General features: G+C 39.4%; 1 protein-coding gene across 1 annotated transcript; it reads left to right on the forward strand.

Moving 5' to 3' along the window:
• On the forward strand, positions 1 to 24562 carry LOC124273869 (fibril-forming collagen alpha chain-like). The gene is given in 53 exon segments (XM_046709210.1): positions 1 to 291; positions 4827 to 4958; positions 6077 to 6099; positions 6324 to 6353; positions 6499 to 6552; positions 7255 to 7323; positions 7534 to 7629; positions 8812 to 8856; positions 8994 to 9047; positions 9367 to 9420; positions 9555 to 9608; positions 9851 to 9904; positions 10136 to 10189; positions 10449 to 10646; positions 11012 to 11155; positions 11425 to 11470; positions 11473 to 11522; positions 12074 to 12181; positions 12377 to 12430; positions 12657 to 12764; positions 13200 to 13244; positions 13456 to 13509; positions 13712 to 13810; positions 14197 to 14304; positions 14842 to 14895; positions 15025 to 15123; positions 15330 to 15428; positions 15666 to 15719; positions 15897 to 15950; positions 16099 to 16314; positions 16437 to 16490; positions 16673 to 16726; positions 16905 to 17066; positions 17287 to 17394; positions 17605 to 17712; positions 17870 to 17977; positions 18092 to 18199; positions 18463 to 18516; positions 18813 to 18866; positions 19201 to 19254; positions 19535 to 19588; positions 19766 to 19819; positions 20114 to 20185; positions 20593 to 20628; positions 20986 to 21021; positions 21302 to 21376; positions 21722 to 21739; positions 21960 to 21977; positions 22235 to 22367; positions 22737 to 22846; positions 23020 to 23103; positions 23517 to 23738; positions 23988 to 24562. Coding segments are annotated over 53 exon segments (4314 nt in total). The 5' UTR covers positions 1 to 215; the 3' UTR covers positions 24141 to 24562.
• The last annotated feature ends 200 nt before the right edge of the window (positions 24563 to 24762 follow it).

Genomic DNA, 24762 nt, shown 5'->3' on the forward strand with positions numbered 1-24762 from the left:
CTGGTCGCAGTCCTGGAAGGCTGCACGCCAGAAATTATAAATTGTCCTAGGAACCCGTTGTTGCAGGCGGTAACGCTTGCTAGCTCGGCTCTTCCTAGTTAAAAAGAAGCCTTTTCGGCTTCTTACCCAAAGAAAGCAACCAATTCCACCTATTTATTAGTTTGGATGGTTTAACAGTTGTACGTGTGGGAAGGGACTATAGAACGGCGTTCACCATGCGCCTTCAGGAGTGTGTCTGTGTAGTTGTTCTGCTGGTTGTTACAGTGGCAGCCGCCCCGGAGAAAGATCGAGGTAGGAGAATTATATCATTTATTTGTCATTTTATGATGCTTTTGAGTTTGATGCTGACCGATGTTTCTGTTTCTTTGTATAACCATGTATGTGACAATGCGATAGTGTTTATGTGATTGAAACAGTATTACATTTACAACGTCGATGAATTTCTACATTATTTTCCTTACTCGAAATGTCATTGACAACATGTATGCCATATATTTAGGATACGTATTTTCGTATTTGTCTAATTCATGCATTTGTTACTTAGTGTATAGTGCCTGCGACAGTTGTAGTGTTAAGTTATTTAGAAATATCTCTAAATGTATACAAACTTACCTTAAAGTGAAAGTAAAGTTTGGCAACGTAATTATTCTTATTACATTATTACATTATTTTTGTATATTTGTCCTGATGGTACGGTCCACCTGTTGATCGGACATGTTAGGCTGAACTGCGGCCAATGACAGATTATTATGTCACGTGACATTTGGCACCAAATCTAGGTCACCCTGGGTCAGCAACATGGCTGCCACGTATCACCACGTCAGCAATTGTAAACGTGGAATTCTTTGTCAGCGAATCTCAACCGGGGAATTTATTAGTTTAGTCGCTGTTGTATTGGTATTCATTTCTTCTTCACTTCTTCAGTCATCTCAGCCCTTGTATGCATTACATATAATTAAGATTACAACATTACATTCTAATTAAGAGCGGGTATACTCATCCTTAATGTGCATATGTGCACATCAACAGCAGTTACTCTGATGCATTGCAACCTATTAATAACAACGATTATCATTTTGCTTTTGAAGTTCCAAGTTGGGTACAGGGTATTAATACAAATTATCTTAATTAATTTTTTTTATTTTTATTTTTGAGTCTGACTGATGGACTTGTGCATATGTGTAAATTTGGTCTGATTGCAACATGGCTGAAATAATGCAACTTCTCAACTCACCTCATCTCATTCCTTGAAGCTTGTAACTGTAGTTTATTATGGTTGTGGGTTGTGATATCGAATATCACTTTCCTAACTGTGGAACTCAGTTGTAATCAGATAACCACTTGGATTTGGTTCTCCACTGACGAATAAAATTGAACAATTGTCGGGTTAAAAATGTTTTCAAATTACATCTGTTGCTACGTTTGATGAGACTGTCTTTGCTCTGTTGTGTTTCAATAAAGCTCCTTCAACTAGGTCAATTCAGTCCACTTGTTCAAATCAACCCTGAAACACCAAACAATTTTGCAATACCCAACGAGAGGTTATATAATATTACTGTCATTGCTTCTATTATTTTCGAATTTGTATCCGATATACCGAAATTCTTATCGTAGATTTCCTTGAATTCAGTCTATAACTTATTGACATAGTCTATTGTTACATTTCACTATTCATACCCAAAGTAATGACCGAAAAATTTACAAAAACAGTTTATGAAAAGGCTTGGCTGGGTTTTCTTTTCTGTAAAATGCAAAAATGCGGATTCTTCCGTGATCTGTGCTTTGGGAACATGTTTGTTTTGGTATAAAACAATGATCATCTGTTTTTAATGTAAGGCACATACGTTTTGATAACCTTTGCAGAGAGCGTATGTTTATACAGACTGGTTTCCAGTAATAAACATGTCTTGTTAGTCATTAGCTAAGGTATTTGGGTGGCATGGCATTTGGTAACGTCACTATGCACCACATAATATCTGACTTAGGACTGCCAGATATGGTGGACTAGTTAGCAGATTTTAATTTATGTATTGTCATACCAATAGATATCTAAAATATAATTCATTTAAGAAGCAAAATGTCAAATATGTACTTAAATACCTACTATACCACTGCAAACGGGTTTGTTAAGGGTTGAATGAATATACTACAATAGAAGATAATCACTAAACAACTGTCCGGCTGATTGTTTGTAATCACAAAGAAACGGCATAGATCATTGTATATAGTATGAGCCAATGGTTTGTCTGGTCTACATGTATGTGGCAGTGGTATGTTCTCCCGTCGTACAACACCTGTCACTCACTTACAAACCACCTATTATAAGCTATGTTCATTCGGGCGGTGAGCATGCCAAGTGGTTGACATCCACACGGCACGCACCCGTGAAGGTCCGTGATAGAATTGATCTTCAGTAACCCATGCTTGTCGTAAGAGGCGACTAACGGGATCGGATGGTCAGGCTCGCTGACTTGGTTGATACATGTCATCGGTTTCCAATTGCGCAGATCGATGCTCATGCTGTTGATCACTGGATTGTCTGGTCCAGACTCGATTATTTACAGACCGCCGCCATATAGCTGGAATATTGCTGAGTGCGGCGTAAAACTAAACTCACTCACACGTCACGCCGATGACCAGGCTTCGATTCACCACATGTGCACATGTGACGCCCAGTTGTAGTGTAGCGATGTTCCTGGGATATTGTGAAAAGCGGCATTTCTATTTGCCATTTAACGCTTCAGCTCAGTTATCTCCCTTGCTTTACAGAGCTGTTCCTTGCAAACACATTACATGTATGTGAGTGAGTGACGAATATTGGGCCCTGTGAAGAATCTCCCCAGATGAAATAAAGTATAAGCACGCATACACCTTAAACAGTATTTAATCATTGTTCTTTGGAATCTTTTTCCACAAAATATTGTTGTCACGTTATTAAAGACTGTATTCAAATCAATTCTTTCCAATTAAGGCTTTTCATTTCCTTTCGCACTCCTAATTATCATTATTTGGTTATCTGACGCTATTCTTATGAACATCAAACATAATGCCTAATCACAGCACACTGAGAACACACACACACACACATTATATACATATATTTATATATATGAAAGATGTATGAAAAAAAGTTCACAGGTATAAAGTTAGTTATATATAATTAGATTGAAAAAAACACAGAGCTAATTCAACTCCTACATGTTTCAGTAATTTCTTCAGGGAGTAAATGACAGTTATGACGTCACAATAACAGTGACATTGTGACTACTATTGTTATTGTCACGTCATAAAGTCATAATTATAATTGCCATGTGTGTGTGTATATATATATATATATATGATTAAACTGTAAAAGCGTAAAGAGAATACAGATTATCATAAGCATATGACAGACATCCAGGGGAGTCAGAGTGCGTGTCGCTATGGAGAAAGTTAAATGTATCATCTGAATATTAACCCCTCATTAAGATACTTAACCAGGATTCCATATCCACCCACATTCCTCACCCTCGCCAAATCCTGGCCAGACTTGCAAATTGAAGTCAGAGCTGCACATGTGGAAGCAATCGCACATGCTTCTGTATATAACAATACAATTCCATTCACATGGGATGCATTTCGTTCAACATGGGCTGAACAATCGCACATACAGTCACCTTATACAAATATGCCGGACATGCAGGGCATAGTTCTCTTGTGGACGGCGAAGAGAAATTCGAATTCGACAAGACTGTATGACACAAAATCCTAAATCTAGATTTGTCGAATTTATTTTTCAGATTTCGATATTCCATTTGCTTTATCAACATTTTGGGTTATAGACGTCAATATGTGTAACATATTTGAGTAATGTCTCCTTTGAACTATTTCGTGACAGTCATACAGCAGTCCTTAAAATGTGTTGTTAAGTAACCCACACATTGCAATACTGGCGTGCTTCCTGAAGAATATTTGTTGGTGTTGACCATTTTGGCAGAGATAGCTTACATTTTTATCGCATTGACGCATACGTTAATTTGTCTCTAACCGTTCTTCATCGCTAACATTCAATCTTTTAAAATCCATTCTTTAAATGAACTGGAATACTCTCAATTTGGAGAAAACGAAACTCTCCTCGCCCATTTGGTCCAACTCAAACTGCCCCCTAAAAGCAAGCTCTTTTCAGCGATGCTTTGGTTGATAACGTTACTTAGTAAGCTGACTTGTCACCCGCGGTGATGGAGCCAATGGTTGCATTCCCTTTACTTTCTGTTCTGTCGAAGTACACTCACAGCTAATAATATAATAATAATAAAATAAAAGTTGAAGTCTTGATTCGAGCGATTCCTGTGGAGTTATGGCTTATTTCTTTGGTTTAAAGCAATACTAGATTCTACTTGGAGCTTCTACATCACATAAGATTTGATATACTGTAAGAGTAAATACACTCCATAATAAAATAAACATATAATTCTAATCATAGTTCTGCTGGTGAAATGTCCCTATGCTCAAACAACAGGTGTTCCAGCTCAAGGTGCTCTGGATCACTTTCCCACTGAATTCACCCATGAAGAACCGGGTTATAATTGGTCTTCAGGAACCCATGCTTGTCGTATTAGGCGATTAATGGAATCGTATCCAAACATCGGTGCTCATGCTGTTGATCACTGGATTTTCCGGTCCACACTCAATGTTTTTCCAGGCAACCCCACATATCTTGAATGTTGCTGAGTGCGGCGTTAAACAACAAACCAACAAACATCATTCAACTAGACGGTGTATCTGTGGTTTATCTGTGTGCAGGGTTTCATCCTATTTGCGTCTAACATTCATCCTTATATTTTCAGGGTGCACATATCAAGGAGTTCAATACGAAAACGGAGCAGTTTGGCTACCAAATAAAGAGGACAAATGTTTTGAATGTATTTGCGACAATGGCGAGGCCCTTTGTTCTTTCCTTGCTGACTGTGACGGTTACGGTAAGTACGACTAACATCCTGCTCAATAGATTGTATTTTTATTATTATATAGATGAGATGGTCAATGAAATATAAGTAAGTTTAGGAATGATTTAAAACCATGCTTAAACTTAAATCCGGTATTCGAATTGCGTACTTAATCGTGGTAACTGTCAAGTTAATTTACTTAAATCCGGTGTTCGAATGGTCTCGCGTTGTGAGAGAAATTAGTCACGTTGTTGTTTCGATAAGGATAATGTTTGGAGAAATTGTTTTAGTATTGAGATATACTGACGCTATTGATGACAGAATGTGGAAGTAACTCTCCCAGATACTATGTGAACGTCCAGGGTCTCCTTTCATGAAACAATCTTTACTAAGGTTAACCTTAACGCCCATTCTTTAACTCTAAGGTTACCTTAGGGACTTACGATCACCTTAGTGCTTTGTGAAAGTAGGCCCTGGTTAACATACACATACACACACATTCGTCAAAGCAATAACTGTATGTGGAAGTTCATGTACATTCGTTGCATCTTCAACGGTTCTTTCTGCTTCTGTCAACCACTTTAATATGCAGTGATTATTTTGAACGTTTAAATAATTACTCATGAGACGTTGACTATTACCCTTATTAGAATGTCACCGGATTTCGTTCATGCAGTGAGTGAGTGAGTGAGTTTAGTTTTACGCCGCACTCAGCAATATTCCAGCTCTATGGCGGCGGTCTGTAAATAATCGAGTTTGGACCAGACAATCCAGTGATCAACAGCATGAGCATCGATCTGCGCAACTGGGAACCGATGACATGTATCAACCAAGTCAGCGAGCCTGACCACCCTATCCCGTTAGTCGCCTCTTATGACAAGCATGGGTAAGTGCAGATCAGTATTCTAACCCGAAGCTTCACCGGTCTCGTTCATACAGTCAAACGAAACCATTTGAAAGTAATATCTAATAATGTAAGATACAAGCAATAGACAAACTTCAATTATTCTGTATGGGTATCATGTTAGTAACACTTTGATCACGTTTATTATAATTACTATGTTAGTTCATCTATCATTGGTATGTACATATACTGTTCATATAGTATATTATGAATGTGTAACTTTTGACACAGCGCTTTATCCTTTCAGCCTCCGCTCTCACCAAAGAGCAGGTAGGTATCTGCAAAACAGATACAAATACAGATTTGTCGTAACAACATTTAACGTTATAACACACAAATTGTGACGGACTGAACTATTATTCGACTGTAACAAAATAATAAATAACTATGTTTTAAATGTTATCTCATGTTTCTTTCAACATTGAACATTTCATTGGTCTCGTTTGTTGTCATGATGTTGTGGATATTTCATGGTGTGTTTTTTTTCTTTGCAGAAAAAGATGAGAGTCATGGCTGCCGTCATAGTAAGTCATCATCACCAGTTGTTGTGACAAGTTGCCTGATAGTCCTTCGTCTTGTTTTAGTGATAAATACAGTGATTTAAGGCACTTCCGATTACGTGTTTGTTGTTTGAGCATGGATAATATATTTGTCGTTGCTATATTTCAGGGTCTGCCTGGCGAGGATGGAATACGAGGCATACAAGGTCCAAAGGGAGAGCAAGTGAGTATAAGTAGACTAACATATAGTCACTGAAAATATAGCATTTTGATAGAACCAAACTGTTCCAAAAACAGGAGCCCCAGTGAGCTGGGACATTTAGAACCTGAGGAAATTCTAGACCTCCTTCGTTCAGGGCTTTTATTTTGTGAAAAGGGCCGTGCTTGTGACTGCTGTGGTTAAGGAACTGTGAGACAGACTATGTTGGAAACTGTTGCTGAAAATTCAACCACTCTCCCTCCCTCTCGTTTTCTTTAGACGTAGCAAGAATATTCTTCAAAACAAACATGATGAAAATACAAGTAAAAAGGCACAAGAGATGTTACTCGTATCCCTGACACATAAGAATGAAAACAACAAGAATCATTCCATAATCGTGAGAGAACATGGTCCTTTTCACTACTCCGACAGCACATTTCCATCAGTGGTGATACCAGGTGAACCAATGGGATCGATAAATTCCTTGACACCTAAACTAGCTAGCAAAAGTTACAAAGAGGACGGCAGTTGTCATTATCAGAAATTGTTCAAGGTATCACTGCACTTTATCTTACCGATATGAATGCCTAGCGGAACTACGTCTTAGTTCAAAACAGCATGAATTTTCAATAATAGTCATTACCGTTCATACATACGTCTTTTTTGGTGGTACATTGACTGCTATGTTATATCCCAGTTGCATGTAGCTGTTGATCTGACTTCCAGGGAGAGCCTGGCGCTGATGGAATTAATGCCGTCCCCGGACCCCCCGGCTCCCCAGGAGAGAGCGAAATGGTAAGTCCCTCTCCCTCTAATTCAGTCATTCTCTGATCTTATGCACACTAGGTAGTGCTAAATGATATAATATTGCATGGCCCAAATAAAAGATAAAGCGAGGAAGCAATAAAGCCATCTATGCAAGAGAATCTTGTGTGTGCAAATGTGTTTAGGCATATACTACGTAACGATGGACGTTTCATGTGATCCCCTGCCATTTCCCCTCAGTCAGCTGACCAGGCTTACCGCCGCTACTACGCCAGACGGTTCTCCAACAAGGCTGGTGGAGCCGCCTTCGGACCTCAGTATCTTCAAGCTCAAGTTGTAAGTAGGAAACTATATCAAAGACATTTACCCTTTATTTTACACGAATGTAAAAATACTCTATGAAAATACGAAAGGCTGCAATATTTTCTACACAATGCTTCTAATCAAGGTTAACTCGATTCCAAGTTTAGGTTATCAATGTAAATGGGGAAAAGACCTTCATCTCAATTTTCTACCTGACTTATGGAATAGCTATCATTTTATACCATTTAGAGCTTTTCATAACACTAACGAAAGATAGTTTCAATATCGTATTGTCCACAGAATTCTCACAACCAATAAAACCTATACAATTATAATATAACAGAATCACCACTACTGAAAAAGAAACCATTGTTCATCTGATGTTTGAATGTAGATATGTAAATAGATTGTGGCAAGACCTTTTAAATTGGATTGAAAACAAAACAGACACTATTATATACCTGGATCCGAAAACAGTCCTCCTGGGCTTTCATGAAAACGCAATGTTTTTTCTGAACTTGATATTTATCAAAGGAAATAATATACAAAAGGTATATATAACAAAGGAATATATATATATTCCAGAAAAGTACCAAATATACGTCCACCTTTTGAAAGTCCCAAAGCCAAATTGAACCATAGTTACAATCTCCATAAAAGCAATGCTTACTCTGTATGCAAATACAGCAAGTTCATGACTTTCTGGTCATCATGCCACTTATATCACTTCATCTCACTTATCATGTTTGTTTTCATATTGCTATATATAATGAATAGTGTTGTGTATGAATGATATAACTGTACCAAGCAAAAAGCAAAACATTATCGTCACATTATTGTTGACTCATCGACTGAATAATTGTTTTAAATGCTGCACATCATATCAGGCTCTGAACGAGAGCCTATGTCCAGCATATCTTTCATTCTCTTTCTGTTGATCCCGTTGAGATTATATCTTCTAAGAAAGTCTGTCTATGTGGAAATATCGGGAGCTCTAAAATACTCATACTCCTTCTGGAGAATGTCTTCCTATTTCTGCTAACTACCGAGATATCCTAATTGAGTAGCATTTTAGAAATTGGGACGGTACAAAAATCTGTATCGAAACGTCGCACTCACGAAATAATGAAGTAGCTATCCATAAAGCGTGTTCAATATTATCGAGATATCTGTAGTGTGTCCATATTTGTATCACTTTCATATATATGATTTCAGGGTCCCATTGGACCACGTGGATTGACTGGATCCCCAGGACCCAACGTAAGTTTTGGTATAAAACTGACAGATGTTAAACAGTAAAACAATTGAGTTCATGTCCAGTGGTGCATAAATGCTTCAAAACCAACTGGTTTATAAACCTTTATGTTTTTATTATCTGTAATTGTGCTGAATTTCAGGGACCCCAAGGAGGCCGTGGAATCAGAGGCGAAACTGGAGACAGCGGACCACAGGTTCGTATCCCTTGTCGCTTCGTAATAGATGTTCTTTACACTTAAGATTTACAGTAGACTGCCTATTATTATAAATATTGTTATAAGATTTAAATTAATAATAGAATCTTCGTCATTGTTGTTGTGTATGTTCCGAATGATTTGACCATTCTCAGATTTAACACCTATGTTTTAAATAATCATGAATAGTTTATATGAAGAACGGTTTTGGGGTGAATTGTCTGGAGTAAAAGGGAACAGTCTGGGGTTAATTGTGTAAAATCTATCGATATATCTTTCCTGAATAAGTCTTATATTTGAAATTGTTCTGAACTTGTAGGGAGCACCCGGAAGCCGTGGACCTCCAGGCCCATCTGGATCTCGCGGACCTGAGGTGAGAGTACAACCAAATACATCATTACATTACATTCATTCTGCTTATCCGATGTGATAGAGATTCGACGCTTATATTCTTTTTGTCACCCAATACGCTTAGAGGACAACTTTCAGTTTTTGTTGTGATTTCAGGGCGACGGTGGACGTAATGGTGAAGCAGGCGCTCCTGGTCTCCCCGGCGCTAGGGTAAAATACATTCTTGTCATTTGCCTTGTGCATTTTTTTAAATATTTATATGCTGAATTGCGTTTGAGGCTATTGTATTTGATATATTTGTGTATAATATATTCGAAGTATCATTCTATCAAAAGTCGAAAAAAATTATTAGTTTACTTATATTTATTATTTCCGATAATGGGATCATATCGGAGCTATGAAGTTATATGCCAACTAGGTCATATACACAGGTCCTGTGATTACTTCTTCAGGGAGCCCCTGGACCATCTGGTATGCCTGGACTTCCTGGCTCTAAGGGACACAGAGTAAGTCTTGTCAACACAGTTCACAAACATTAAAGATCTAACAATATCAGTGCATTAATTTAATTTAATATAAGATCATCTATTATAGGGCACTCATAAGATGTCATGGTGAATAATTATATGAATGAATAGTTGGCGGGAATTGTCTACCAAACATTACGTTTGTCTGGGGCATTTTCTGGAAATGTTATCCCCTTCTTTAGCAAAATTGTGTTTCTTTGTTCTTTTCAGGGTTTCAACGGCTTCCCCGGAAAACGCGGAGAACAGGGTATTTCAGGAGAGAGTGTAAGTAGTTCTTTGCATTAATTGATTCATACAAATCATCTCTTCCTTTGCTAAAATAATGTGAGACTTGCATGCCATGCCCAAACCACATACAATACTATATAATATATATCAAGCTATAGACAATTGAATGTATCATTTGGATGGTTGTATATTTTCACGAGAGAAAAAACATACTGGTGTATAGTACAAACGAAAGAAGCCTGTGTCTGAAAATAAAACATGAGGTCGACTACGAACTTTTTTTTTTTTTCTTTAGGGTGCCGTCGGTGCCCCAGGTCCATCTGGAGCACCTGGCCCAGTTGGACCCCGTGGTCAGTCTGGCGAGAGGGGTCCTGATGGTTCTTCTGGACAATCAGGTCTTCGTGGTGTTGATGGTCTTCCTGGACAACCTGGAGCTCCTGGAGCAATGGGTGCGTCCGGCCCCCCTGGATCACCAGGAATGGTTGGAGCTAAGGTAAGGAGGAATTTGTTTCTATAACCACTTTACACTTTTATTAATCTGTTGCTCAGTAAAAATAAACAAGTATGTGCAGGCATGTGTGTAAACGCCCAATATGAGCAGAAGTTTCAATTTATTGATGCCTAATGAATGGTCATTAGTTGTGTTTTAATGACAGAAAACGTAACCTTGGTTGACATTTTTAATAGGCATAGTGATAAGCTAAAGGCACCATATAGATAGCAGAAAGAATCGCAATCAAGGCCCGCAATGTCCACTACGATAGAACAACTATTTGCAATGTCAATACGAATACCATTATTCTTTTATATTCATATCACGCTATTTGTTGACTGTAACATAAAACTTGCAATTTTCAGGGAGACGCTGGTGCTAAGGGGCCTAAGGGAGGAGTTGGACCCCAGGGATCTCGTGGTGAAAATGGCATGGCTGGAGCTAACGGAGAGGACGGATTGAACGGACCACCAGGTCAGCCTGGAAGTGATGGCGAGAAGGGTACCGTTGTAAGTATCCTTGGGGTCGTGTTTAAGAAGCAATATATCATCTTGTTTAGGAAGCTATATATTATAAGGCATGTGACAAGGAAACAACATTTTAACAAAAAGATATATACCATCATGCCAGTGATCTCAGGCAGAAACCAAAGTCTGAGTTGATTCATTTTGTATTGCATTCATTCTGTTATATGTTGTAATTGTATTGGGAGGGAGTGTTATATAATATGACCTAACATTCATAATACTGAGCTTACATGTTTATATTTTCACTTCAGGGTGACCCAGGCCCAGCAGGATCTCCAGGATTCCCTGGACCCCGTGGACCCCTGGACTTTTGGGAAGCCCTGGATTGCCTGGTCTTAAGGGAGGCGCCGTAAGTTTTTAGTAATCCTCAGAATTACACGTTGGCCAAAACTTGCATAGATGATTCTTACTATAAGTAGAATGCAATAAAGCATTTTATTTAATAATATTAAAATTCAGGCTATCAGATACCGTATAACTTAGACTCCAATAAACAATATCAAACATGCGAACTTGTAAGGGTGATTATATAGAGAATCTCACCCGAGTGTCTTTTGATATCAAATATATCACCACAAATATCCGAGGTTACAAATATCGGAGGCTTGCGATTTAATTGGGATATATTTGATATCAGAAGACACGAGGGTGAAATTCTATTCTATTTATCATCAAAAACCACTCTTCATTAGTTTTCAATGGAATATGTACATCTCTGAGCATGGTACTGCCATTAGAACTGCAGTGCAGTGATGTCATAGCATTGTGACGTCATCAAGTTCATGACGTCATAGCATTGTCTCGGCTCGGCATTGTACAAACCTACTGTCAAAACGATATCTCTCACACAAGCAATATCTCAGTTTTGGATGATAAAAGATATCTTAACCATTTGCACAGGGAGCCCAAGGTCAAGCTGGATACAAAGGAGAACAAGGTCTGAAGGGTTCCCCAGGTACCCCTGGAGACAGAGGACAACCAGGACCCCCAGGAACCCAGGGAAGACGTGTATGTACATGTCACGTTGTTTTGTCAGTTTAAGAGACAAATTTGCAGAAAACAGAAAACGTTTTTGTACTGACCACATGATAACTTACAAAGTATAAAAGTTGTCCGCCGTATTCTGACTGAAAGTACAGAAAAGACCATGACAATATCTTCGAATAATGCTTCCGTTTAGTTTCATCATTTGATGTTTTGCAGGGCAGCCGTGGTGGTGCTGGAGCCGCCGGACCCCAGGGTCCCGGTGGAGAGAGGGTAAGTCGGAGGATAGGTTAATGTATATCCCTCACATACAAAGCACGTTCACACAAGATGTTCTGATAAGACATATCTTTTCACGTTTAAAAATAAAACACGACGAATGTTTGAGTAATTTCCTAAATAGTTGGGAGATAGTATCATTTGGAAATATTCAATAATGAATATGGTAAATGGATGTCTGTCCCTATAGATGCAATTATATACTATCATATGAACGCAGGGCCTTCCCGGTGAGCGTGGAAATCCAGGAAGTCCAGGAAACCCCGGACCTAAGGGAGAAGATGGAGAAACCGGAGTCCGCGGAGAGAGGGGACAGACAGGCTCTATGGTAAGGGTCACACGTGTCGTTATCTGCTGTATCACATCTGCGAAAACGAATGCGCTATCACATTGTTCAATGCATTGCATCTCTTTGTATCCCCTTCTGTTAATACGATTTGGTTCTTGCACATGAAGCTTACTGTAAGTCATTATATAAATGTAGTAAAAACGTTTATCCTTGTTCTTATTGCGCTTTTTTTTCCTTTCCTCACTAGGTTACAAAACCTAAATCCATGATGAGAGAAGTCACAGCTTCTATATGATATATACATTTTCAAATCACACTGAAGCCCCCTCCCTCTAGTAACAAAATCTACACCTGTGCTGATAGAAAGTAATTATCATGGCAATGCAGTGTTTTCATAATATCTGTTTAAATATTAGCTCATGGTTGTACTGTTTGATGAATGTCTTCTGCATAGTATGTTTCATTTACTTCTAGGGAGAGGCTGGTCGTCCAGGTCCCCCCGGACCCCCTGGTGAGGCGGTACGAAAATTTGTATAAAGTTTCTCCTGTACCTTCATTGATGATGACAGTGCTTACCCGTGATATGATGTAATTTAAAGAATCTCTAAAGTTATGTTTTCCTGTGTGAATTTAGCTTCTATATCTCTATTTGGTAATGAAAACTTACAAAAAATAATATTATCCCATACTGGTGAATTCATGTATGTATGTATTTGCTTTCCTTTTTCAGGGTGCAGTTGGACCATCTGGACCTGATGGAAAATCTGGACCACCTGGACCTTCTGTAAGTAACAAGAGATAAAACATAATACACTTACATTAAATACCTTACATGACCTCACTAAAGAATTATATTGATATGCATATGTTTATTTCTTCCAACACGTATATTACAGGTGGAGCTCATTACTTTGAAAACGACAGTAACATTTATCAAAATATATTAATTATTGCCCTGAATAATTATATCTATTGTCCTGTTTCAGGGTCCATCTGGTAACGATGGACGCCCCGGCGAGATTGGTGCCCCCGGACCCTCAGGTTCCCCAGGACAGCAGGGTGCTCAAGGCCCAACTGGAGAGAGAGTACGTGTCACATATGCAGCAGCCACATCATAGATGGCAGTCTGACGCTGCCAATGATATCGAATGGACTCTCGAATTTCTACTTCCAAGCGTTCCAGTCAAGAGGGAAATGTTTAGCCTAAGAGCACGTTAATGGTTTTAGTTTTGTATATCTCATGTCTGAGGATTTTCCATGCAACCTAAAAATATTTGTACCAGATATGTTCAGTCAAATATAATGTTGTATAAGCGTTAGTCTGCAGTCACCAGATGCTATAACCGAGGGAATAATAGCAGTTGGTAGTAGACAAGTTGTTATTGGTCCATATCACCGGTAATTTCTTTCTTGATATTTCCTACAATTTCCTAACGTTATTGTGTTGCTGATTACTTTCTGTACACTTCAGGGAAACCCTGGCAAGTCTGGAAACCCCGGACTACAAGGTCCACGTGGACCCTCAGGCGACAACGGACCAACTGGTGAAATGGGCCCCCAGGGAGCACCTGGACCCGAGGTACGATGAGTGAAGATCGATTCTCTGACTAAACAGTTGATGAAGAAGTCACAACAACGTTTTAGCTTCAAAGTTCAGCAGATATTGTGCACCGATAAATAAATGCTGACATTATGAGGAATTATCATTTGCCCTTTCTCTCTCACATCAGTAAATCTGCTCACCTACGTTAATTTGCAACTTGTAAATGCACAAGACAATAATTTATTTACGTTGATAGCTTACCTTTTCATATTATTCTTAACAGTGAGTGAGTGAGTTTAGTTGTACGACGCACTCAGCAATATTCCAGCTATAAGGCGGCGGTCTGTAAATAATCGAGTCTAGACCGGACAATCCAGTGATCAACAGCATGAGCATCGATCTCCACTATTTGGAACCGATGACATGTGTCAATCAAGTCAGCGAGCCTGACCACCCGATCACCGGTTACTGAAGGCTCATTCTAACCCGGACCTTCACGAGTCTTATTCTTAACATTTCATAGTGTTTTGTAAAAATTGCATTTATGAAGAGTATTCTACTTTGCCCTTTCAGGGAGAGCCCGGCCCTAGAGGCGCTGAGGGACCCCCTGGAGGACCTGGATTCCAGGTGAGTACATAGCGTGTTGCGTTTGTAGTATCCTTCAGGCGATTTCCAAACGAACATTTGTCTCTGTGATTGCTTCATTATATAATTTTGAAAGTATGATATTTACATGGAAACATTTCATATGTCAAGGGAGCTCCAGGTCTTCCCGGCCCCCCTGGAGAGGCTGGAACTGAGGGTGAGCCCGGCACACCCGGAGGACCCGGTCAAACAGGACGCACTGGAAACAGGGTAATTATAGCACTAGATGATTCTAACCGCAGATTTTCAAGAGGAAATATATAAAAGTAAATTGTACAGAAAGTTCATCATTTTTTAAATTTACCTGGAGTCGTGTCATGGTAAATTCATTGTGTGTTTATTTCAGAGTGGTTTAATTGAGATTGTTAATATGTTTTTTTATCACATCATACATAGCTCTTTCTTGTGTGCCACAGGGAGAGCGTGGTTTCCCAGGCGAACGCGGAGGTATGGGACCTGTTGGCGAGCCTGGACCACCCGGGCAAGTTGGACCCGCTGGAAATGACGGCGAGAGAGTAGGTGGCAGCTATAATTTCCTCAAGAGGCAGTGTATAATAAATTACATCTATGCATACATCTGTGCCACAAAAATAATGTTTTCTAGGTAATACAATGCTTTATTTGTGGGAATATTTGTCGATGAAGTTAGGGGTTTAGTTAATTGTTCTCTGTGGAAGGATGAGATACGATAAGCACGTGCTTTATATTTATCTGTTAGTGTCCGAATAATCATTCAAATACTTCTATTTCAGGGTATTCCCGGAGAAATCGGTGTCCAGGGTGACGTTGGTCCCCAGGGACCCATGGTGAGTACAGCGAATTTTGAGGACATTTCAAGTCAATCAGAAGTTGATGTTTTCAAGTTGTGTTGAGAAGAATTTCATGTCGTTGATATGATGAACAATGTTTACTTTCAAATGGCATGTATCACAATAGGAAACCTGATGAATCATGTATTAAAACACGTGTATCAATGTTTTCAGGGTATGCCAGGAGAGCGAGGTCCCGGTGGAGAGGCAGGAGCTAAGGGAGACGATGTAAGCAGCTTTCCCGTATTTCCCTCCCTTTCTGAAAACCCATTAATAGGCTAAAGTAATCCACGATAAATTATCATAATGAGAGCTTGGGTCAATGAATATTAACGTCCATCTAATCCTGATATCTTTGGATCTGTTTTGTCTTTAGGGTGAGGCAGGCCCTCCAGGCCCTGATGGAAACACTGGCCGACCTGGTCTTGCTGGTCCCCCAGGAGAGCCTGGCCCACCTGGTCTTGCCGGTCCCCCTGCTGAGAAGGGACAACCTGGTGACCCTGGCTACCGTGGACAATCTGGACCCCCTGGTGCCTCTGGAGAGCGCGGAAATGCTGGTCCTGACGGAGAGCCCGGATACCCCGGTCTTCCCGTAAGTCATAATGATTCTCGATTATATATTTTAACGGAGTAATTATAATATAAGGAATTAATTTTGTGGAATCATTCCAATGTACATGATCCTAATCAAACGTTTTTTGTCGTTGTCTCCAGGGTCCTTCCGGAGGTTCAGGTATGAAGGGAGAGGCAGGTCTGCCCGGAGCTAAGGTACCATTGTTTTCATAACCTCTGCTTTGAAATAAGACATTTACTTAATAGATACTTAATTAATAGAGCATAAGGCTTGTGTGAAGCAACAATTACAACACAAATATTGCTGCAGCCACAATATTATAAATGTTTCAGTAGAACGGTTCATGTTAACTAAAACGTTATTTAATGCATTTCAGGGAGAGCAAGGAGATGGTGGAGCTTCTGGTGAGCCCGGAAGTCAGGGACCAGCTGTGAGTACCAAGATGTACTACTTTCCCGCCATGTGTCTGCGTAATGACCGTATAACATAGGCCTTTTAGTATATGAGGTCTAAATTAGAGTTTGCCCTGTATATTGTAAAACTGTATATTGTCACATTGAGGTTTTGTCTTTGCAAACTATTTTCATTTTCCATATCCATTCCACTAGGGAGTTCCTGGTATTCAAGGTCGCAAGGGTCCCCGAGGAGAGCAGGGTGTGGCTGGAATCCCCGGTGAACCAGGTGCCCCCGGAGCCCCAGGATCCCAGGGTCTCTCTGGTCAACAAGGTCTCCCTGGGCCCGCTGGACCCTCTGGCACTCCTGGTATCAAGGTCAGTATGAGGTTGCAATCATGTGTGTTCTTGAGCGTTTTCTTTAATGTATTATCTACTTGTAGTATTAGTATGAAAGTACAGAGGCCATAATGACCCATTCATTTGGGAACAAAAATACCAAACGTTTGTCAGGACTGGTTCTCTAATCAAGCAACTTAAGAATGAATCCGCCCTCGATACAGTTAGAAGCACTGAGATGTATTTATTTGTTTTACAGGGATCACGTGGATCCACTGGCAACATGGGACAGGCTGGCAGAAATGGTGCTTCCGGACAACCCGGAAATCCAGGACTGAAGGGTAACCGTGGAGAAGACGGTTCACCTGTAAGTAAACCACAAACAATCATGTTTTATATTTCAAATTTTGTAGACCTTTGATTAAACCTATATTTTCCATGTTTGTACACGTTGCCTTTAAAATGCCACTATCCAAACCGTAAACCACACGCGGGCCACTTTTCAGAAGAGAGCGCATTACCATTTTGCAAGGAAAAATCAATATACCTAATGATATGTGTCTACATATGATAACAGGGATCATCTGGACCCCCTGGTCCTTCAGGTGCCGCAGGAGAGCGCGGTGAGCCAGGTATGCCTGGACCACCTGGTGAAACTGGACCCGGAGGACCCCAAGGACCTAATGTAAGTACTATCATTATTCCAACACAATTGAAACCACGTCGATACAGTAAAGGGGATGCCTATTACGAATCTCTATTATATATGGCATGGACAGCATTCACATTACACAGTATTGCCATACAACATGAAATGATTACACTGTATGATTCATCCACAGGGAGCTCGTGGAACTAATGGACGTCGTGGTAGCGATGGACTTCCCGGAAAAGCTGGACCCCCCGGACCCGTTGGAGGACCCGGCATTAACGGACCCACAGGACCATCTGTATGTTTTAGCAGTTACTCTAAACGTTATATGTAAAGCCTTGCTATATGATTTTAATACAACGTCATTAGAAGAATCTATGCATGTGATTGATTTGGTCTTCTCCTTGATCAGGGAGCTCCCGGAGCTGACGGCGCCGCTGGTCTTCCAGGACGTCAAGGCGAGGCTGGACTTGTTGGAGATGCCGGGCGAGTTGGACCCATAGGTCTACCAGGACTTCAGGTGAGTTATATTTGTTTTCTCATTCACTTCTGGTTCACTGTATGCCCAGAGGTTTGTAAAAGATATCCGAAGTAACACTGTCATGTGAAACGGTCATATTTCTGTTGTGTCATGCGTTTGTGAAATCCGATCACAACTTTGTGATGCATGCATCAAGTGACGTGTTATATTTACCGAGTACGCGCAGAATGAAAGTATTTCATTTTCCCATGACATTTGCTATTCACTGGCAATTTTGTAACAACCAATATATTCATTTACAGGGACCTGCTGGACCAAGCGGACCAGTAGGCGAGGCAGGCTCACGTGGAGAAAGGGTAAGACAGTTCTCATAATAATAGTCAGTGGAAATATTGATAAAAAATGTAATACAGTCAACATTACTGGTAGATTCCACAAGTATCAGACGTAGTTGCACATTGGTGTCCTTTTTAAGCATCACAAGATATGTAATTGGTTGCATTATCTTTCACGGTCGTTAAAGTTGTATGTTTCTCACACAGACCTTTACTCACTTGTTCTTCTCTTGAGGTATTATCACGCCTCGACATATCTTGTATCTTAATGGTAAATACATTTCTTACCATGCTAACATACATTTCTCGATATGCAGGGATCAGTTGGACCTGTTGGACCCAGAGGACCCCAGGGATTGAGAGGTTCTCCCGTAAGTAATGCATAGTTTGTACTTAAAATTAAATATTTTAAATCATCTGACACATATTTCCATTGAACATGAATCATGTACAGTGAAACTCCAATTTCATCCACACAGTATAAAAGAAAATGAATTTTCCAGTTCAATACGTGCCCGCATTTTCAAATCAAGTGTATATGTTAATGTTGCTTGGTAACGGTCACCCATTTTACAATAACACTGGTGTGACTGTATTAAGTTACCATGATGTCGTCGGTGATATATGTCTTGCAAAATCAAGATGTGAAAGGAAAACACATGAAGTATGACTAGCATGGCATCAGTATAAGTTTTTCTGTTGCAGGGAGTTCAAGGAGAGCAAGGCATTGATGGCGAGGGTGGAGATGCCGGACACACTGTAAGTGATACAGCACGAATATATGTCAGGGACGGACAAGATTGGCAAAGACAATATGTACTTTCGTTGAAAAACATATATTAGTCATTTTTTATGTCAAGTGAGTAAATGTACTGATATATGTAAATACTTCTTTCGGATTGGAAATGTTTAACCAATCTCGATTTACGAACTTATATATTCGATAAACTTATTAATAGCAGCAAGCCTGAAATTTTATTTTATAAAGATTATTAGTGAGAGTAAACAATTCATTGTGTTTTTTCTTGTAATGCTGTAGGGAGACAAGGGTGATCCAGGCTACATGGGACTTCCTGGTCTACCTGGACCCGAGGTACGTAGGACTATGTCATCTTTCTTCATAAACTTGCAATATCCTGCTTACAATAACACTGCCCTAAACATTGCTATGTAACGATGTATACTATCTCTAATTGCAAAAGCATCCAAAAGTAAAGTAACTTTCAAGCAACTCAAATGCATATTAAAAATTATATTTTCTGTTTTTTAGGGTCCAATTGGAGAGAATGGTCCACCAGGACCTCGTGGACCGGCTGGAGAGAGAGTACGTATTGTTTCTTTAATTCACAGTTCTTTGTGTGTGGTTTTCTTTTGGTGTGTGTGTGTGTGTGTGTGTTTGTTTGTTTGTTTTGTTGTTCTTAGTTTGGGTTTTTTTTGTTCCCGAAAGCAAAACAGCAAAAAAATATTCCAGCTTAATGACGGCGTCTATAAATGAACAGATTTTAGTGACAGTTAACCGATTTTTACCACAAGCATGGATCTCTGAAGATCAATTCCAACATGGCTACTCACGTATCTCATGTATATGTGTTCAGTTCCATGTTATCTTTCCTGCTAGGGTAACGACGGAGTCCGTGGACAACCTGGCATAGCCGGAGAAGATGGACCCGACGGCCCCCGTGGTGCCCCTGTGAGTACTTGATGAAATATTTCGTATTTTATTCGTCTTTCTTGAGTTGTACATATCCACATGGCTTTATGTTACATAACCACTTATTGGATGTTCTCACGAGATTACTTAAATCATACACCCTGTTACCAAAGAGTTCAAGAAACCATTATGTGCTTGCATTGGCAATTGAGGACACATTAAAAAAACGATAACGACATTCATAATAACTGCTTCGGCCAACGATTTTGTTTGTTTTCGTACCACATTATATAAGTTCACCTAGAATGGTGTCTATGTATCCTTTCTGCCCACTTGAATACGGTAACGTGCAAACTTATCCTTTTGCTAGCGCGTGCATTTTTCGTATAATTTGTAAACGTTTATGTATTTTGTCGTCTCATCTTTTTGTATTTTGCCTACGACAGGGCCCCCGTGGACCCAGTGGAGAAGATGGAAGAAGGGTATGTATATTTGTGAAACTACCTTAGTTTTATTATGTTTTGATCACCGGCAGATTGGACTATCTTCAAGTAAATGATAAGTTCCATTTTGATTTCCACTCTTCACAAATCAAAGTGTACAAGAGGTGTAAAATGTTGTACTTATGATGTTAATGCTTAGATTGTCTCAGTCACAGGCCCCTGTTCCTGTGTTATATGCACGTGTGTGTTAACGTTAAGGTTCACAAGCCCAGTGCTATGTAAATTAGTTGTGTTAAGGTTACATTTATCCCTGTTAATGCTCTGTAAATAGCTTATAATCCTGTGTTACATATTATATACCTGTGTATTTATTCTGTGCTTCTTTTCCTTTCACAGGGTTCCGCCGGTCTTCCCGGAAATCCAGGACCCCCCGTAAGTGAAACCATGCATATAAATACATATAGTGTAACCTTTTCTGTATTGTTACAATATCTATAAGAAATGGAACGTCGTTCTATACACTATGTATATATGCCTTGTGCATACATGCATGCTCTATCTCCGACAGTGTTCGGAAAAACTCTAATTAAAGATTCATGACTAAGTATGTAACTTGGTAAGAGGTTGATGATTGTGTCATGAAGACATAGTTATCGTTTAATAATGTGAGAAGGAAAATGTATTGTTACAGGCTATTGCTTATCTGTTGTAGGGACCACCAGGAGAGAGCGTGTACGGCCGTGCTATTACCGGCTGGGCCACCGGATCCAAGGGCCCTGGCTACATGGTGGGTGTTTGAAACCACCTTCACTTCCCGATCTGTGTTCTGATAACTCTAATTTAACCCTGTATTTATCTTTACACGATGACACATGGGACATTATTGTAACATTATATCTTTTCCCAAACTAAAGGAATCTAACATTTCTTCTGTCTATCTTAACATAAGCGTTACCGTTATTATTTATAATTACATATCTCCAAACTGATAGATACTCATGTCTTTTAGTTCTACATGTCAGATAACCTGAAAATGATCTCTGGGTATACAACTGAGAACTGACTGTAGGAATAACAGTGACGAATCGTTAAATCCAAGTATTTATCGTCCTATCATTGTTTCTGTTTACAGGGTGATGTGCCATCTGCAGTAAGTTGACTTTTTACAACAATACAGATCCGTTGGCATGTTTTGAAGCCATAACATTTGAATCCACGCATTATGTTTGATAAAGATTTTTCATCACTTCATTTGATAGTTTAGCAATTATCAGAACAGCCATTTAAAGGTGACGTTTTGACAAATACATATTCCTCAGAAAAAAACATGTATCTGTATTATTGAATGGTTATTTATTTTCATTTTTTAGGAGGGTGAACCAGAGGAGGTAGGTTCTATTTTTTATATTGTATCATGTTGTAAGGAACAATTAACAGGATGAAATTGAAACAAAAGAATGAAGCTTCACTGATAAAAAGAACTTCAAGAATCGAAAAACGTCAGTATTCAATTTAGTTAAAGTTAATTGAGTACAACTGTTAAATACTTATTTCTGTAACTGTTCTGTTGAATACCTTGTTTGTGCACACCATATGCACGCTCGTTGATTGAGTGTCTCATTGTGTGTTCACTATTTTCGTGTAGGCACGTAACGCCATCAAGGCTCTGAAGGATGTTGAAGAGGAGATCAAGAAACTGAGGGATCCCACTGGAACCAAGGACGCCCCAGGACGTACCTGCCATGACCTGCTCAAGAACAACCCTGAAATCACTAACGGTACGGGTTCATGAACATTGACATTCTGCTCTTTTAGTTCATGTAGATTCGAAGTATTATGTTTCGAACATGTGAAACCGATATTCCTTTAATTGGGTAACTATATAGAAATTGGAAAGTCTTTAGAATGCGTTTCTAACGGAACCGACAAAACGGTGTGACCTTTGACATCACCTTTGAACTGGGTCAGTGATTCCAGAAATGTGTCTGAGCGTGTAAGCGTCTGTAGTGTAAGTCTAAGGTATCAACAGTAGGTTCTAAAAGTATAGTATTTTCGACGGTTTATAAGAAATAAAGCTCCCATACCTATGTTAGGAATATGTTTTAGTTATCAAAGCAGATTCCGGAAGTATTGTGTTCTTTATACAGGTTGGTACTTCATTGATCCTAATGGTGGAGGTATCAGTGATGCTTTTGAGGCCGAATGTATCTTCAACGGAAAGAGGACTGAGACCTGCTTACATCCAATCCAAACTGGGGTAAGAATGAATGTAGTTGCTGGGCAACGCTTCCTGTTTTCCTCTGTATGTTTTAATAGGTCGTAGATGTAAATTCTCGCAGTAGGTATTTGTACTCCTTCACAACTGTTCAGTTGTGTTTGACAATTGTATATGTGGCGTGGTTTGTTTACTCCTGTTCTATCATGTTGCAGTATGAGAGACAGCACTGGTTCACAAGGAAGGAGAACCCCGAGGCCCACGTGTGGTTCGCTGAAACCTTCGATGCCAACGGCTTTGTATGTACTCGCATAACACATACTCTAAGTTTGCATACTACCTCAAAGAATGATTAGTGATTCTGTTTTTTAACAGTATTTGTAATCTTGCATTGTCTTCACCCCAATACATACCATCTAAATAACATCTGCTACAACTTGATTATGGTCGGGTATGGAGCATGCCTGTAGTAGTTTTTGACATAAGCAACATTTTTAACTTGAAAATAATTTAGAGGATAGGCCGATGATGATGTGTTGCCCTTTTGTATTATGTTCATGATAATGCAAGATTGTGCAATATGATTTTAGATTTTGACATTTGGTCTACTCGTGCTCTACCTCGGGTAGACAAAGAAATATATTTTTATGTTCACAGTTTGTTGATTGTTTAGGTCATTGTGATGCAACATGTGATTCATTTTCAATTGCAGTTCGACTATGGAATGCACAAGTCTCAAATTAAGTACCTACACCAAATGAGCACCCGTGCTCGCCAAGACCTCGCAATCAGCTGCATGAACACCGTCGTCATCTACGACCAAGCCGCAGGCAACCACAAGAAGGCTGTGAGGCTTGGCAGTTTCGACGAGGAAATCATGGGACCAATTGCCAAGAAACCATACAGATTTAGAGTAAAGACTGATACTTGCAAGGTACGTTTGCACATACCTGAAAAATAGATTGAATTTGGTTTTCAAATACATTATAAACTTTGGAACTGTTCTTGATATCAGTGTTTACCTTTGTGGTAGAAAATGTTGTTTTATGAACCAAGAGAATGTTATTCCAGTGTTAGAATTGTGCACTAATTCCATCACCAAACAGTCCAACTTTTGTTCCAAAATCACTAACAATGAGATAAGTTTGTACCAGTTTTTCTAATATATAAATATCTATTTCAGGAATACAGTGGAAACGTGGGACAAACACTAATAGAAGTACGCGGCCGCGGACACCGCATAGAAAGAATGCCAATTATGGATGTAGGACTATATGATGTTGGGGGAGAAGATCAAGAATTTGGTATTGACATAGGGCCCGCTTGCTTCAGCTGAGCCGATGGCTAGTTCCGTATTCATCCGCACACGTCTTCTCATATTTCATGACAGATATAGACAATTTTAGAAAATTCTTCAACATTCATCTAATAAAACTCAAGTACCTTCCAGATATCATTCTGTTAACCTCATGGACCAATTTATTATTATTTGTTTTCGACATTGAGAAAGGAGCATCGATGCCGCGGCGGAGGAGAATAGTAGGCGGATGTTAAGAAACTGTGATTTACTAATACAAAGCATATGTGATCAGCGCTACATTACTGCCATTACCTACATCTAGTGTTCAAGGGATCAGGGGACACAACCTATGCTGGATGCATGTTGTTTCAACGCGGCCTGTTTACTACCTCTGTCTAATAAATCCGTCCAAAAATGTCGGCATTCAGCTGAAGTGGGAAATAAAAAAATAAAATTAAGAACATTTTTGTGATTTATTTTTAAATAAAAAAAAAAGAAAAAGACAATGACTGTTTATTTATTAAGTGTAACATATGTGGATGCATGTTTGACTTGGTCAATATCTTGCACTGTTAACACAGTCAAAGACCGCTTTCACAAGACTATCGTGCAATTGTCTCAATATAAACTTCGGACAGTCGTGGCGCTAACATCTCTC

The sequence above is a fragment of the Haliotis rubra genome, unplaced genomic scaffold, assembly GCF_003918875.1.
Source record: "Haliotis rubra isolate DU_JTF1 unplaced genomic scaffold, ASM391887v1 Scf185, whole genome shotgun sequence".
In the NCBI taxonomy this organism is placed as follows: domain Eukaryota; kingdom Metazoa; phylum Mollusca; class Gastropoda; order Lepetellida; family Haliotidae; genus Haliotis; species Haliotis rubra.